A 16,452-nucleotide genomic window follows, 5' to 3' on the forward strand; every position below is an offset into this window, starting at 1 on the left:
AGGTCCAGTCGTGACCGACTCTGGAGTTGCGGCGCTCATCTCGCTTTATTGGCTGAGGGAGCCGGCGTTTGTCTGCAGACAGCTTCCGGGTCATGTGGCCAGCATGACTATGCCTCTTCTGGCGAACCAGAGCAGTGCGCAGAAACGCCGTTTACCTTCCCGCCGGAGCAGTACCTATTTATCTACTTGCACATGATGTGCAAGTTGGCAGGAGCAGGGACCGAGCAACGGGAGCTCACCCCGTTGCGGGGATTCGAACCGCCGACCTTCTGATTGGCAAGTCCTAGGCTCTGTGGTTTAACCCACAGTGCCACCCGCGTCCCATACATACATACATACATACATGCATGTACAGTAAGCCTTCATAAATGATGAAGTCCACCACTTGTAACCAAGGCTTTAAATGACCTGGGGATTAGCAGTTCATATTTTCTGGCTAACAAGCAAATTGGCATTTAAAAAAATAAGGTATATAAAGCTAAGTTTCTGATAAGCTCCCTGCTTACACAACTGAATGTACACATTGTAAACCCACTAAATGCACACGTGTCAAAGCAAATGTTGGGATGCTTAGGGAGAAATTTTTAAAGTTTTCTTCTTTGGCTGCCTTCTGGCATTTTGTTGGTAAAACAGAACCTGTCCCTGCAGAGCCTATTCATACGAGTCCGTCAGTAATTACTGTTTCTTTACATACAGTATAATTGCTCTTCACTCATTAAACAAATCCACCTGGATGTTTTTCAATCATTCAACTGCAGATGTTTTGGCAACTGGGAATTATTGCTGGGAAAGTGCTGTATTTTGCACCATTAATTGTTGTTCAAGAACAAAGCTTGGCAAGTCCATGAATTTTGCTTTTGTTGAAGCTGAAATAATGTTATCAGATCTTATTCTGCGACAGGAAAAACAAGACCACATTAGCTGCGAAATGGCTCCTTGTTTTAAAACGTTTTCTTAATGCCATTTGCAGAACGTTTTGCTTGATATTTAAATCTTGACATTTTAGACTAACCTGTTCCCAATTTTTTTTATACTAACACTGGAATTCTCTGGCATGAAAGAGTTTGGATTTGGTGGATCTCTGTGTCTTGCAACATTGTCCTGCCATTGCAGTAATGTTTTCTGTTTTAATATTATAATTATATTTTAATTGAGGAAGCTGTTGGGAATTTCCCCCGCTCCAGTGCTCTATTATACATGATTTTATTGTGTTAGGATTTGTTGTTGTTGTTTTTAGTTTTTTAAAAAAGAACAGTGAGCAGGCTCCCCGTTTTCCATTATTTGTGGATTCAGTGCTATTTTTTATGGGGGTACTCAAGCGTACGTAGTACCGGCACATATTCCCACCCAAATGCTAAATGTGGTGTTTGCTGTGCCAACTTCATGGTGAGTACCAGCACCATTTTTTATTTTTTATTTTTTTAAAAAGAGCATTGGATAAGATACCATGCTGCTGCTGGATTTGGCCTAGCTTGTGTATAGCAATAAAGGAGACATTTGGTATCACTTAATTTTTTGAATCAGCTCCTAATATTGCTTGAGAAAACAGTCTGTGTCTCTTTGTGTCAGGCTTCATGGAATCCGATCCTCCACCCCACAGTAGGCTGCCAATAATAGATAGACAATAAGCTCTTACCAAATCTTTTATTCAATATTCACAGAGAGGGGCTTAGAAATGCTTCCTCTAGGAGTAATGGTGTTGCTCCGAGTAAGCGCCACCCCATTCTCTTCTCAGTTGTCAACAGCACCAGGCCATTTGCCTCTCCACTCTCTGCTCTCCTGCTTTCACTGCTCACCAGGTTCTGGGAGAAGGGGGGTCAGGAATGCTTTCTAGTGATAATGTGTCAGCCAGCTGCTCCGGCTCTGCTTCTCCCCCCTCCTCTTCTCCCATTATCTCCCAGCTTTGCCCCTCTTCTGTCTCAGAGCCGTGACCTTCTGCACACAGCTATTGTTAATCCATACTGTCTTCCTCTTCTCTGGAAGGTTGAGGAGTGGGGGTGGGGGGAGGTGGTCTTCACCATTCCTCCTCAGTCCAGTCCCTGACACTCTGTTTGTATGTGCATGTGGGCAGTACTCAAGGCCAAAATGGTTAGCCATCTCTGGTCTATATGGTGAATAAGCAGTTCTGGTAGCAAATGGAAGATAGTGTGTTTTCCTATTTACTGGAATTCTTGTTACATTTGATACTTACACTTTTCTCTCATGTTCTTTCTCTCCCTGAAGCAGCCACTTATCTGATCAATTTGGGCAAATGCTGAACGCACATTTTGGTACAGATAAATATTTTATTAAATTAGTTTTAAGGATTCAATGGCAGCATCCTAAAATTTTTTTTAAAGATGTAGACTGTGTTATAAGGCAGCCTTCCCCTTCCTGATACCCCCTGATACTTTAGAAGATGACAACTGACTGGGGCTGATGGAAATTGTAGTCCAAAACATATGGAGGGCAACGGATTGGGAACAGCTTCTATAGGCCTACATTAAATAGCACCTTCCTTTGCTATATTCTTTTCTTCTCAGCAGATGAAGCATTTTGTGGGGGTTCTAATATAATTTCCTTTGGGGAAAATACAAAACAAAACAATACTCAGTAACGCTGTGCAACCAGCCCTGTAAACATGAGGCTTGAATTAAGATCCCTGAGGTTTCTTAAAAGCCATCCATTGGTTTTCTTGGGCCAGCTGCCACTGTAAGCAGATTCATATAGGGTGATGAGCTTACAAAGAAGGAAGGAACACTTTTTAACTTCAGTATATATTTAACGTAATAGTTAATTATACAGCTAATTTAGAAGTGGCACTTTTAGTCTCTGCAACTTGTCATTTCTGAGGGGGAAAGCTTAATCTGCTGCTGTTCTCACGTTTGCACATCTATTTACAAGAATAACTGCTTTGACCTATTTTGGTCAAGTTAAGAACATAGTATTCTAGAGACATGGTTGCACAAGAAAGATTTAATGGTGATTTAGTGCTGAGCAAGAGTGGTTCCACTGGTGTGGTGAGAATCTCTGCCAGTTCACAAGAAGCTGGTTCACACAAATGCACCAGATTAAGTAGTGGTTCACCCATATGATCTTTGATTTTTGTAGCGGCCATGGTTTTAGAGGATGTATGATTCCACCCTTGTTCACTTCCAGTGAGCAGATTTCAACAGCAGCTTTTGTTCTTGGGAGGGTGTCAGTGTTTTGTCAAGTTTTGGCCAAGCTCCAGTACCAGCCACAGCTGGGAGTTCAGGATTGCCAAGGTTGGTAATCAAGTAGTGCATTGAGCAAGTGAGACAGGACTTATCAGTCCAATAAACACACAATAGAACATCAAGGGTGTTTTCATTCATAGGTATTACTGAAACCTGGTGAGATAAGACTCAAAAAGAATAGACCAAACAGGAAGGGAGGAGGAATAACATTATATATAAAGGATATGTACACTTGTGTAGAGTTCCATGACTTGGAGCATGGAAGGCAGATTGAGAGTATGTGGATAACAAAATTAGGAAAGGAAAACATCAGTGACCTTACTGTGGGTGTCTGCTATAGACCTCCAAGTCAGATTGAAGGATTGGATGATGCCTTCCTAGAGCAGATTACAGTGGTACCCCGCAAGACGAATGCCTCGCAAGACGGAAAACCCGCAAGACGAAAGGGTTTTCTGTTTTGGAGGCGCTTCGCAAGACGAATTTCCCTATGGGCTTGCTTCGCAAGACGAAAGCCCATAGGGAAATCTCCAGGGACCTGTTTTAAATTGCTGGCGGTCGGGAGCAAAGACTTTCGCCCACAGCCGGCCTTCAGAAGAGGTCCTGGACCTCTTCTGAAGGCCGGCGGGGGGCAAAAGTCTTTGCTCCCCCCCCGCCTGCCTTCCCGGGACAGCGGAGACTTCTCCGCTGCCCCGGGCGATCTTAAAATGCTGGCGGGCGGGAGCGAAGCGTTCGCTGCCGACCCCCAGCATTTTAAAATCTCCCCGGGACAGCAGAGAAGTCTCTGCTGTCCCGGGGAGATTTTAAAATGCTGGGGGTCGGGAGCGAAGCGTTCGCCCGCCAGCATTTTAAGATCGCCCGGGGCAGCGGAGACTTCTCTGCTGTCCCGGGCAATCTTAAAATGCTGGGGGTCGGGAGCGAAGCGTTCGCTGCCGACCCCCAGCATTTTAAAATCTCCCCGGGACAGCGGAGGCTTCGCTCCCGCCTGCCAGCATTTTAAAATCGCCCCAGGACAGCAGGGGCTTTTAAAATGCTGGCGGTCGGCAGCAAAGCCCTCCTGTCCCCGGAGCTTGCGGGGCGGGAGGTGGGAAGAAGGGCTTTTCTTCCCACCGCCAGCCTTCAGAACAGCCTTCTGAAGGCTGGCAGTGGGAAGAAAAGCCCTTGTTCCCCCCCCCCCAGCCTTCAGAAGAGGTCGGGGGACAGACTGTCCCCGGACCTGGTCTGAAGGCGGTTTCCCTAGGAACGCATTAATTGATTTTCAATGCATTCCTATGGGAAACCGTGCTTCGCAAGACGAAAAACTCGCAAGAAGAAAAAACTTGCGGAACAAATTAATTTCATCTTGCGAGGCACCACTGTACCAAACATTCAAAAAAGAGAGATATGATTCTAAGGGAGACTTCAACTACTCTGGTATTTGTGCAGCTGGTTCATCCTTCCTAAGTACAGAACCTTACATTTTTTCCCTATTGAAATTTGTGGGGATGATTAGGGAGGCAGGAGAGGATATATTGTTTAATCACATCCTTCCTAACTTGCGCTAGCAAGTTCCATATTCTAACAGAGTTCCAAACACCCCCCTTTTTAAATTACGCAGTGATCAGCTTGTTGCTGACTCACCTGAGTCTTACGAGAAGGCCCTCTACCTGGTTCCCTGTAGTTTCACTTCTCACAGTGAGGGAACCACCAGAAGGCCCTCAGAGCTGGACCCCAGTGTCTGGGCTGAATGAAGGGGGGTGGAGATGCTCCTTCAGGTACATCTTTACTCTGCCTTGATACATAAAATATTTTAGTACCCACTCTATTATATTGACCGTAATTCGCTTTTACTGACTTCAATGTATTTTAAAATTGTTTTAACCCCCGCTGAGACCTCATGACGAAGTCTAAATTTGACTATTACTGCTCTTGATCCATGAAGCCTAATCTGCCTGGTTTTCCTCTAAGGACTAGAATGCTGTTGGTGCAGGGGTGAAGGCACTGGAGACTGCCTGTGGCAGGTCCTGGTTTGAGTTGCACACCCCAACACCTTACAGGTGAACAAGGCTCAGTAGCAGAGCACATGCCTTGCAATCTTTGGCATTTCCAGCTACTAGGAGGAGTAGTGAAACTACCTCCTTTAAGCATCTGTTTTATTCACTTTCAAGACTTATTGCTGGGAGATGTTTTGTTACTTAGCTTGTTGAGGGAAGCAAGAGCGCTTGCTAGAGATTCACTTAGTGCTTAGCTGGCCCAAACAAAGATGGAAGTTGAGGAAGTACAAAATACAGATTCGCTGTGCCACTTCAACACACACACATACTGGAAAATGGAAGGGAATTCAGTTATACCTCAAGATTAAACTGGAAAACTTGCAGGGCAGCGGAAGGGAGGGAGCGAAGGAAGTTGTTATATTGTGAGGACAATGGGCCACATTTTTCCTTTTAATTGTTTGAAGTACAGAAAACCTACTTGACTCATTTTGTTTCATTTTCTAGTGGGAGAACAGCTTTGCAAATGAACAAAGACATCTCTATCCAGCTTCCTCGACCTGACCAAACAGTTGAAAGAAGTCGTAGTAAAACTTATCCAAAAAGAGCATCCAAAACACCACAGATTGGTAAGCGTTGCTGAACACAGTTCCTGTTACACTGAGATTTAAACAGAAGGGAATACTTTAGAGTCCGTTACAAAGCTGCAATTGATTGACTAGTTTCAGACTCCTTCCAAATTTTCCTCTTATTTTTGCTGCTGTTTGCGGTAAACAGCACCTTCAGGGGCAAATAACAGACAGACTGGGGGCAATTTTCAGCAGAAAGCTTTTGATTAGATTAGATTTGCTGTATTTATATGCCGCTTTTTATTCAATTCTCTCTCAAAGCGGCTTACGAACGAAAAAAGCAACAACATAATAGAACAAATCATATAAAATAATTTTTTATAATAATTAACAACTCATCAGTAGAACAATTGCAATCTATAAAGCACTATTCATGAAACAGGAACTGAAAATAAGTTTAACATAAGAATTACAGCAACAATTGTATTATTTATGATTATATATTATATGATGAACAAAACAATATTTTTTCACGTCATTTTTATTAAATCTCCAAAAATATTCCAAAAAATTTATCGCCATATACAAAGTCCCCCCCATAAAAATTTATTCTTGACTTCTCACCCCTCCTTTCCTGATTTTTTTATTATTTTACTTTTTTATTAGCTATTTTACAATGCATATGTTTTCATTATCTAAACTTCACTATCATTAACTGGGTGATAGTTTGATAGATTGTCTCCATCCCTCCTTAAACATTTCATCTTTATGTCCTCATAGTTTGGCAGTTAATTTCGCCATTTCAGTATAGTCCCATCAGTTTCATAAGCCATTCTTCCTTTTTTGCTAATCCTTCTTTTTTTCCATTTCTGTGCATATAAAATTCTAGCTGCTGTTGTCACGTACCTAAATAAATCAGTTAGCTTTTTTTGGTCCCCATTATTCGAAGCAAAAAGATTTTGTTTTTTTAGGAATGATTGGGTTAAATATCCTTTTCAGATTAACAAAACAATATTAAAGACATTAACAAAATAGCATTAAATATTAAAGACGTTAACAAAGAATTAAGCTGAGCACGATTTTTTTTTAATAGAAATTTTTAATGGTTTTTCACCTTTTATAGAGACAAATACACACAAAAAATACAAAAGACAAAAACATGTATAATTTCAGAAAATCCTACTTTCCTAACTTTGTTCCCTGACTTCCCCCCACCCCCCTTCATGCATCCCCATTCCCAGAATTGTGTCAGCAAATTGGTATTTCTCTCCTTAATCATCTTAAAATTACCTCTTTTATAAAGAAAAATAAATTTTTTCTAAGTTGGACTCAAGTTCTCTTCCATTGATTTCCCAATTTGTCTTAAATAAAAGTCATATTAACTACACCCAAAGGTCTTGAGTGTTTTTACAATTCTATTCTGTTCCTCCAGAGCAGCGTGATACATTTGCATTATCTGAAGAGGCCAACCAGGAGGTCCAGCAGTGCCTCCACCACACTCAGGACCCACATAGTGTCCCATCCACCAGCTGCTGTTCCAGCTTCTTCAGCCACACCTTGGCCAACATGTTGGTGGAGGAAATGTTGGCTGCTGAGGGCAGCAAGTAGGGTGGCTCGTTGAGTCCACCAGGCAGGAAGGAGAGGCCGTAATAAAGATGCTGAGGGAGATCCTCAGCAGGATCTCAGCAGCCTGGATGAATTCACAGCTGGTCACTCAGAGCTGGATCTTGGTCTCTGCGTCCAGGCTGCTGACCATGGAAGGCATGACTGGAGGGCATCAGCCAGTGGGGTGGATGAGATATGGGGGTGGGCAGAGGATCTGGAAAGTGTGGAAATGGGGAAGCTTCCATCTCCATGTTATTGGGCTCACTCAACTGCTGCTTCCTGGGCTTCTGCTGCTGTTTTTGCTGGTGGTTCATGTTGGGCTGCGGCGGGGAGGGAGCCATGCTTGAATCCAAGGCTGAGGCTTCACCTTCTTCTTCCTGCTCCATGTGTCCCTTGACCTCCCCATATAGGTCCCTGATCTGAATCTGGCCCCTGCAGCTGCTTTTTCTCTAAACCAGAAGCAGCTAAGTTAAGCACATTCATTAAACATGTGACCAACATTCATATGGAGTTTGGCTCTTAAGTTAACTGAAGCAAGAGATTCTAGCTTTGCAGTTGATGGGAGGAGAATTCAGCTGGTACTGAGTGCTTTTGAAAACCCCACTGAAAATAAAGCATCTAGTTTAAATGCTAATAACTTCCACACATGTTTATTTAAATAGTTATATAAAGAGTAGAGAAATACCACAGTGAATTTTAAAAATAATGGGCGGGGGAACCTGGATATGAAATCTTGACAAGTTCTGCTCATGGGATTTCTCAAAAAACACCTTATTAAAGCAAGGAGTTCAGAAGAGCTGGGCAGCTGCATGGTCCAGGAATATTCCACATTATTTATGGTTTCTTTGATGTCTAGCAGAAGTTAGTGCTTCCAGCAGTAACATTATTCCACCCTCCAGGTTTGGATGTAACCTAGGGAGAGACTGTAGTTCTGCTTCTCTGAAATTAGAAGCGATGTGCGGTGTGTATTTGTATCAGGAAGACACTCCTTTCCTTACAGATTATCACACATTTTCTGGTTTAAACAAGAGATCAACTTCCTCTGGAAACAGCTTGCTATTTTGGGATAATATAGGGCAGCGTAACATTGACGTTATTGAGCTATCAGCTATGCTGTTTCTTGCTTCGCTTCTGCTTACAGTTCAAGCAGCACTTCCTGTCTTTTTCCGTGGGTATTTTCGCAAGCACAACTTTAACTAAGTGAATAATGAATAGAATAAATATAATATTTCACTGATAATTTGAATTATTAAAGAAAGCTACCTGCTTTTGATCCACTTTGCAGATCATGTGTGTCAGGGACAAGGTAAAGTTTCAATATATTCAATGAGAAATACTACAAATCATATTATTAAAGAAGCAATGGTAACTGCTTTCTAATGGACTATATACACATTTGTAATGTTTTCCTTTATGACTAGTGGTGGTGACTGAGCAGGTATAAAAGAAGTCAAGACTTCTGCACCTTTAATACCTGTATAAAAGAGACCTTTTCAAAAGGTGTAGTTTGTCCTCTAACGGATTCCTTATTTTTTAATTGTTGAAAGTAAATAGTGCCCTCTTAAATCTTTTCCTGCTGCTTATTACTGGCAATATACAAATGATTAAAGTCCAACAATTAAAGAACGTACATGGGGATTATATAATAATGGCTAAACTAATCTGTTACATTAGATTTAGAGAATATAATCACAGTTCTAGAGAAATTCAATTTTTCTTTTGTTTAAATGGAGCAAATTTATCAATTATTCTAGTTTTATGGATTACCTCCAAGTGCTAAATATGGATTTTCAATGTTCTGATGAGAATATTACTAGAATATTGTGTTTGTAAAGGCGTACCATTGCAGCACTCATGAAAAAGCCTGATATGGTTGACTGACCTGACGGTCGCATACCAAAATGATGGTGCGAAAAAACAACCAGTTAAAATCCACATGTGTGAACATACACCTCACAAATGGAGGTGGATGTGTTACACTCCAGTCAAGGAAGATGTGAACAAATTAATTTCCTGACAGAATTTTTCCTTCCGTTTAACATAGGCGTAAAAGAGGACTCAACTCTCCCATAAGTCTAAGCTTCCCTCTCTTCCCCCAGAATTCTGCTTGGTTTTTTACATAAAGGAGCAGTAGCATGTTGACTAACAAGAACAAGAACCAAATATATTAAAGTCCACAACTGTTTGGTTGCCTGTGAATCAAGCCTCTTATTTCTAAGGCTCCTGGCTGAGTTGTATGCAGCCTTCTCTAGATGGGGGTCATGCTCCCTAAGAAGAGCAGGTTCGTAGTTTGAGAGCCCTCCTGGAGCCACTGCTGTCACTTGAGGCATGGTGGCCTTGGCGTCCAACACTGCCTTCTGCCAGCTTCAGCAGGTAAGCCAACTGTGGCCCTGTTTGGACAGGGATAACTTGGCTGCAGAGCTCCATGCTCTGGTAACCTCAGGACTGGATTATTGCAATCTTCTTTACTGCTGCTATTGCCACGGTTAGATTGCTGCGGGTTGTTTTTCATTGTACTGCTAAAATGATAATTGGCATAGAAATTTCAATATATGCATCTACGTAGGCAATCATGTATTCAGATACGCACTGCATGTGCAGTCTACCTCTCCTGTTCAACAGCTGGGGCTCTGTGTATGAAACACTTTCAAAAATGTTACTAATCTGGACTTCCGGGTTGGTGCCTCCGGTAATGGCGGAGTTCCTCTGATCGGGAGGAACTTGCCCCGTGGGAATTTGGGTCTGTACCACCGCGGCGAAGGTGGAGACCCGTAAAAATCATAGGCGGGAGAAGCCTGTGAACGTGGGATTCAGCGGGACCTTTTGCGCCTCCCCTACTCGTGGGGGAACCCGGTTTCGGGGACCCGGAGCGACGTGGAGTGAGTGGCGCGGTGCTTCGAATCGTCTGCTTCTTCCACGGAGTGAAGCCGCATAGCTGTTGCCGGAGAGCATTGACTTTTTCCTGTGGACAATTTGACTCCAAAGTAATTACCCGTGAGTAGAGCTGATACGGGAGAATCGGATTCTAAACATTTAATTTGGTATCGAAACGGGGAGGTTCAAAACAGGAAGTCCGCCTTCCCTATTTGTAAATAGACTGAGGTCAGGAGTCTGTAAGCTGAAGTCTTGGAAAGCCATTTGTAAAAGATTAAATTTCCATCGGCAAAGAGTATAAAATCCCCCTTGGAGGCAGGAGAAGAGGGGGGGGGAGTTGTGGACTGAGCATGCCTGCAGGAGAGAGTAAAGAGAGTTAAAATACTGCCGCTCTGACCCTGGAAATGGGCTGCTAGTAGGACTGACGTTTTGGAATGTCCATTGACAGCACTTAGAACGTTCCTTGACAGTTAGCAAAATAAGAGAGATATATTGTTTCTACTGTCTCCGGCTGCTTCTAAAAAGGAGTAAAAAGTAACTGAAAACTGAAACTAACTTTGGATTGTACGAGTTGCGCTTAAAGGTGACATTGTTGATTATTATAAATAGAAACTGTTTCCCCCTAGTGGAAGTTTCTGAAATTGGTTACTTTATAAGAGCTGGGCTAGGGGAATTTCCAGCTGTAAGATAAAAGCTGTGTGACTCTGGGATTGACCTTGAATTTCTTAAGTGTTATGGCAAATGGAAAGGAAAGAACAGATGAAATGTTGACAGAAGAGGCCTTAGTGGTCATATTATTGAAAATAAATGACTCGCTGGAACAGCTTCACAAGAAAACAGAAGTGATGAATGTGAAAGCGGACGCTGCAAATAATAAAATCGACTTAATTGTAGAAAGTTTAAACAATCTGGGACAAAAGGTGAACACCAACACAGAAACCACCCAGAAATTGACACAGGAATCTACTTTAATACGGCAAACTGCGGATGAAGTCAGGGAGAAAACCCTTGCTGCTGAATGTAAACCAACACAATTGGAGTGTGAGAGAGCCCCATCCATTCAACATAAGCTGACATTTGTTACGATGGAACTTAAAGAAAAACAGATGAATTTGAGGATTAGAACCCCACCAGAACTGGGAAAGGAAAGTTTGACAGAGCTTCAGGAGGAGACAGGATTAACATCGGCTGAGAAAGAGAGGTTTTTGGGGGTCAGTAGGACCGCCAAAAATGTGAATTTATTTAAGGGTAACTGTGAAGGACGTTGGATTGAAGAGAAGGGGGATTGGGAAATATGGTCAAATGTGAAGTTGTTATGGTTGGGCCGAGCTGTTGTGGTGGGGATGAGGGTTGCTTTGTTGCCAGGGATGTTGCTTTCGTGTCAAACAGTGCAAGTTTTGGATGGGAGGGATTGTTTCAGGAGGTGGCAGAGGGATGTTCCTGGATTTGTTTGGCAGGGCAGGAAGCCTCAAGTAAAATTTAAGATATTGACGGATGCTAAAGAAGGAGGTGGACCTGCCCTGCCAGACACCTAAACTTTGTTGTGAATCATCTGCTTTTTGCTGGCTGAGAGAATGGCTGTTTTTTAAAAGCACTGAAGTGTTGGATAATGGCAGATGAAGTTGATGGACTAGACGGAATTGGCGGAAAAGACTGGCACGATTCGAGACCAGGGAGAAGAGTCAGTGGAAGAAGACTGGGAAAAGTTTAAAGACTATTTATAGAAATATTGTAAAATATTAGAAGAATGTTGGAATGAAGTTATATGGCTTCAGTAGAAATGTTATAAGGAATTAAGTATAAATAGATTAATAGAGTATTAAAGGAAAATAAGGTTAAAAGGTGTTAAGATAATTATAGGATAGAAAACAGGGGAAGATGGTAAGGAATTGCTGAAATAATTAATAGAAGTGGAATACAAAAAGGGAGGTGTGAGGAGGCCGTGGAAATATGTGAAAGAAAGATAAGATATTGGAAGTTTTTTTTGTTTTTTTTCTTTCTTTTGATGTGTTTTTAAATTGCTTTTGTTTTGTTTTGTTAATTTTTATGTAGTGTTTTTGTATTATAATGTACTGTTTTTTCTTTTTTTTTGTATGTGTCTAAATTGTTGTAAAAGCAATAAATATTATTATAAAAAAAAACCAAAAATGTTACTAATCTGTTGCTACGCCATTTGGGGGAGAAGCAGGGGTCTGGCTTCAGGCTATGCCACAACCAGCCCCCTGCCAGCTAGCTGATTGGTGGGGCTTTAATTATTTTTAAGGGCTTCATGTGCACAGCGTTGGATTATGTGATTTGCATAAAAAATTGTATGAGCATATGTTAAACTAGTTATAAGATTACATCTTTTAGATTTTCAGATATTGCTGTGTAATACCCCTGATATTTTTTATATTTGTGTGTTTAGTATATACTTATTTTATTAGGCCATATGACAGTAGGCTTTTCTAACAGAGTATTTTATCTAGTTGGTGTATAATGAAATGCTCAAACATGCATCTAACAACTCGATCCTGTAAGCTTATTTGAAGATTTGGACATCCTAAATATAGGTTACATGTTCTATAGTGGGGTATTATCCCTTCTTAACATCCCACTAACAAAACTAGCATGATTTCCAATATGCTTTGCATTAATGTTGGGAAGGTCTATGTTAGTGTCAATAAATTGTCGTTCTTTGACCACAGTGGTTAATGTTTACAGGCAACCAAAGCTTACTCATTGCTCAGTAATGTTTCTACTATGATCAAGAATTGGAACTTCAGCACTACTTCTGAATTCCACCAAGATGGAACAGTCTAGCACTATAAAAATAAAATGAAGAAGGAATTAAAAACTAGAGTATAAAAACTCTGATCCATGCATTTGTTAGTTTGCATTTAGCGTTATGCCTGACAAAAAGATTGCCATTTGCCACTTCTGTTTTCTGTCATGGGACTTTTTAATTATAAAAATAATGCACCTTATGTCCGACTGGAAAAGCTATGCTTTTGTATAAAACAGACATTCAGTTTATTATGATTGCTGCTTAGACTGAGTGGACCTCTTTCTGATCCAATATATGACAAATTCTGCAAATTGTGTTTTTACAGAGCTATTTGCAAACTGATGATAATGCATTCATATCTACTTTCCCCTCATAGTTCTCAGTTCGCTTTCCCACCCTCCCTGCAGACACAATCATCTCAAAAACTAAATATGTACTCCAACAAAAGTCTAGGTGCATAGTGTGCTGCAAAGTCCAAGAGAACCACTAAAACCATTTAGTAAAAAATCCTTTTTTTCTATCTTTCAGGATCACATTGTACAAATCACACTTTAATTGGAGAAAATGAAGAAACTACAAAAATTATTGCACCCTCACCAATAAAAAGGTAGTGATATTATAATCATTATTACTTTATTTTGACATAAAGTGAATCAGAAAGTTTGAAGCAAGGTATTTGAAATGCCGATAAGTTTGTAAAGGCAGAAAGAACCAGAGGTTGGTTCCAGGCTATTAGCCTTCTTGGATTTGGAAAATCTATGTCCCCGACCCGCATTAGCGAAGGACTTATTCAATGCTCATAAGCAAATAATTAGTCTAGAGTCTACTTCTGTAAACTGCATGTTTGCATTTTGATGCAAAAATGAATGAGAGTTTATTTTAAAAAGCTTGCATTTTAATGGTGCATTATAATTAAGTAGCCATGCCTAACTTTATAAACACAACCGCGGAATTTCACATAAAACAACAAAGAGTCTTGTGACACTTTAAAGACTAACACATTTTATCACAGTATAAGCTTTTGCGGCATATATAGTCATGGATCGAAAGCAATGGGTTAAATAGCAGCTGAACACCATTAGAGCTTGTGCATGCAAATGACTCTTTACAGCAGTAGTATTTGGTGATATCACCAATTGCTGCTGTTGCGAAGGGTCATTTTCCTTATATGGAAGCTCTAATTCAGCAGCAGGAAACCTGCAGGCATGATTAGGTCCAACAGGGGCCCTAATTTGGCCTGTGAGGCCAAGCCACACCCTGACATTATCCGTCTGTCAGGTTACAAAACAGCAGCTGCTGTGTGGAATGATGGAAAGCCAGAGGTCATTCTGTCTGGGCCTTCTTACTTCTGGACGGGAAGCTTGGACTATGCTCCCCACCTCTAAGCATATAATAATAATTGTAGTAAATTGAAATAACAATTTATTGCTGCTGAATGATAACTAAAAAAATCTGCTACCTGGGGCAGCTTTCTCCATCTGCCTAATGGTAGGGCCAGATGATTCCCTAGGCCACCAGACCAAGTACTGAATCAACTAATGAGGCCTGTAATGCTGCCTAGGTGGTGCCTCAGAGATTCAGACTGCAGCTCCTTCAGTGGTCCTGCCTTGGTGGGTGAAAAAAGCAAAAAATGTATTGAAGCTTTGCTGCTGAGACTCTGACTTCAGGAGCCCTTGTCTATCATTTTCAGCTAATTTGGTTAAGAGAGTCTAACCTGGTTCCAGGTCTGATAATCACTCTCACAGAACACATTAGAAATCCTTCCCAAGTTAAATTTGTAAGCCCAGTGATCAAAGCTTAACCTCTTGTTCACTGCCGAAAAAAGAACCAATTATCTATCTGCATACACTATAAATTAAGGAGCAGAGATCACACATGAAATTCACATCCTAAGCCTTCTCTGAAAAATCTGAACCAGTTCATCCCCTTCTTAAGTGTTCGGCAGGAGATAATCCTCGTATCTAAAGAGCTGCTGCGATTTAGCATTACTGCTGTGAAATGTGTGTCTGCTACAAATGACAAATAGCTTAGAAATCTAATGCAAACAATTCAACATCCTGGATTTGTTCACTCTGCTTTAAAGCCATATTGGACGTGTACACATACACACACGCAGAAACACAGTTTCCTTAGACATAGCATTATGCATATCAATGTTCAGGAAAAGAATCTTCATAAAAACAGACATCAGGACACGATGGGAATTATAATTTGCCTTTCTTTTATTTTAAACTGTATGAACAAGGTGGACAACGTGTAGCAAACAACATAGCTCGCAGCAGCCAAAATATCTAGGTAGGCTCAAAATCCTGATTAAAAATGAAAGCGTTTACCGGCCCCCATATGGATCTCTCAGGGAAGGAAGTCCCTGAGCAAGGGAGACCGCCACACAAAAGACTCTCTGAAACTTCTCAGTTTGGGGGCAGGATTATACAGAGGAAGTTGGTCCTTTAGGTAATCAAATTTGAAACCAATATATAAAGAAATTTTCCAGTAGCACCTTAGAGACCAACTAAGTTTGTTCTGGGTATAAGCTTTCATGTGCATGCCCACTTTTTACCAAAACCTGTAGAAAGAAATTTTAGAAAGTTTTAACACACCTTTGTATTCCTTCATTTCTATGATTTGATCCTCTTAAGGGATTTATTTTTCTATACTTTATTAGTTTCAAAAAATTAAGAAATGAAAGCAGCCCAGAAACCCAAAGAAGCAAAACCAGTGCACCATGGGAAGAAAACTGCCCACAGAGGTAAGCAGTAGTATGATGCCTCGGAAAGAGGATATGATCTATGCTAAGCAAAGTATATACATTTTAAAAACCTGTGAGTGTACCGCTTTTGACATCCGAACACATTCGGGCTGTGCTGAAAATAGGACAAAAACAAGAGCGTTGGGTAAGCAGGAGAAGCTTCTGCTGCCAATGGCAGAGGTGACCTGTCCTTCCATCCGAAATGTATGTGGGTATGAAACCAATTCCTAGTCCTAGGCATTGCCTGCTAAGTACTGATAAATGAGAGGTTGGAGTGTGCTTGCCCACATTCACCTTAATCTCCACCTTAAGGGCAGCTGCCAGCAGCAATTCTTCCTTTTCCTTTGACACTACTATCCCTGTAGATGGAGAGTTGAGAAGGGGGGGGGGAGAAGGGGCGGGGTTGGCATAGGAAAATGGATTCCCATGTGTCTATGTGGAGTTTCCAGGGATAGGTGTATGTTTGTTGGTGGGGAAGGATAAAGAAGAGTTTGAATTTGATATCCCGCTTTATCACTACCCTAAGGAGTTCAAAGCGGCTAACAATCTCCTTTTCCCTTCCTCCTCCACAACAAACACTCTGTGAGGTGAGTGAGGCTGAGAGACTTCAGAGAAGTGTGACTGGCCCAAGGTCACCCAGCAGCTGCATGTGGAGGAGCGGGGAAGCGAACCCGGTTCCCCAGATTACGAGCCTACCGCTCTTAACCACTACACCACACTGGTG

General features: G+C 41.4%; 1 protein-coding gene across 2 annotated transcripts in view; it reads left to right on the forward strand.

Moving 5' to 3' along the window:
• The window catches only part of EPB41L4A (erythrocyte membrane protein band 4.1 like 4A), a 103,271-nt gene that overhangs the window by 69,279 nt on the left and 17,540 nt on the right, over positions 1 to 16,452 (forward strand). For both annotated transcript variants that reach the window (XR_014013110.1, XM_081213701.1), the window contains exons 12-14: positions 5,672 to 5,793; positions 13,508 to 13,586; positions 15,645 to 15,728. Coding sequence is in view for 1 of the 2 variants with exons in the window: in XM_081213701.1 (XP_081069827.1) it covers positions 5,672 to 5,793; positions 13,508 to 13,586; positions 15,645 to 15,728 (285 nt within the window). In the remaining variant the exon portion in view is untranslated. The remainder of the gene's footprint in view (positions 1 to 5,671; positions 5,794 to 13,507; positions 13,587 to 15,644; positions 15,729 to 16,452) is intronic.

The sequence above is a fragment of the Podarcis bocagei genome, assembly GCF_964188305.1.
Source record: "Podarcis bocagei genome assembly, chromosome: 11".
NCBI lineage: Eukaryota > Metazoa > Chordata > Lepidosauria > Squamata > Lacertidae > Podarcis > Podarcis bocagei.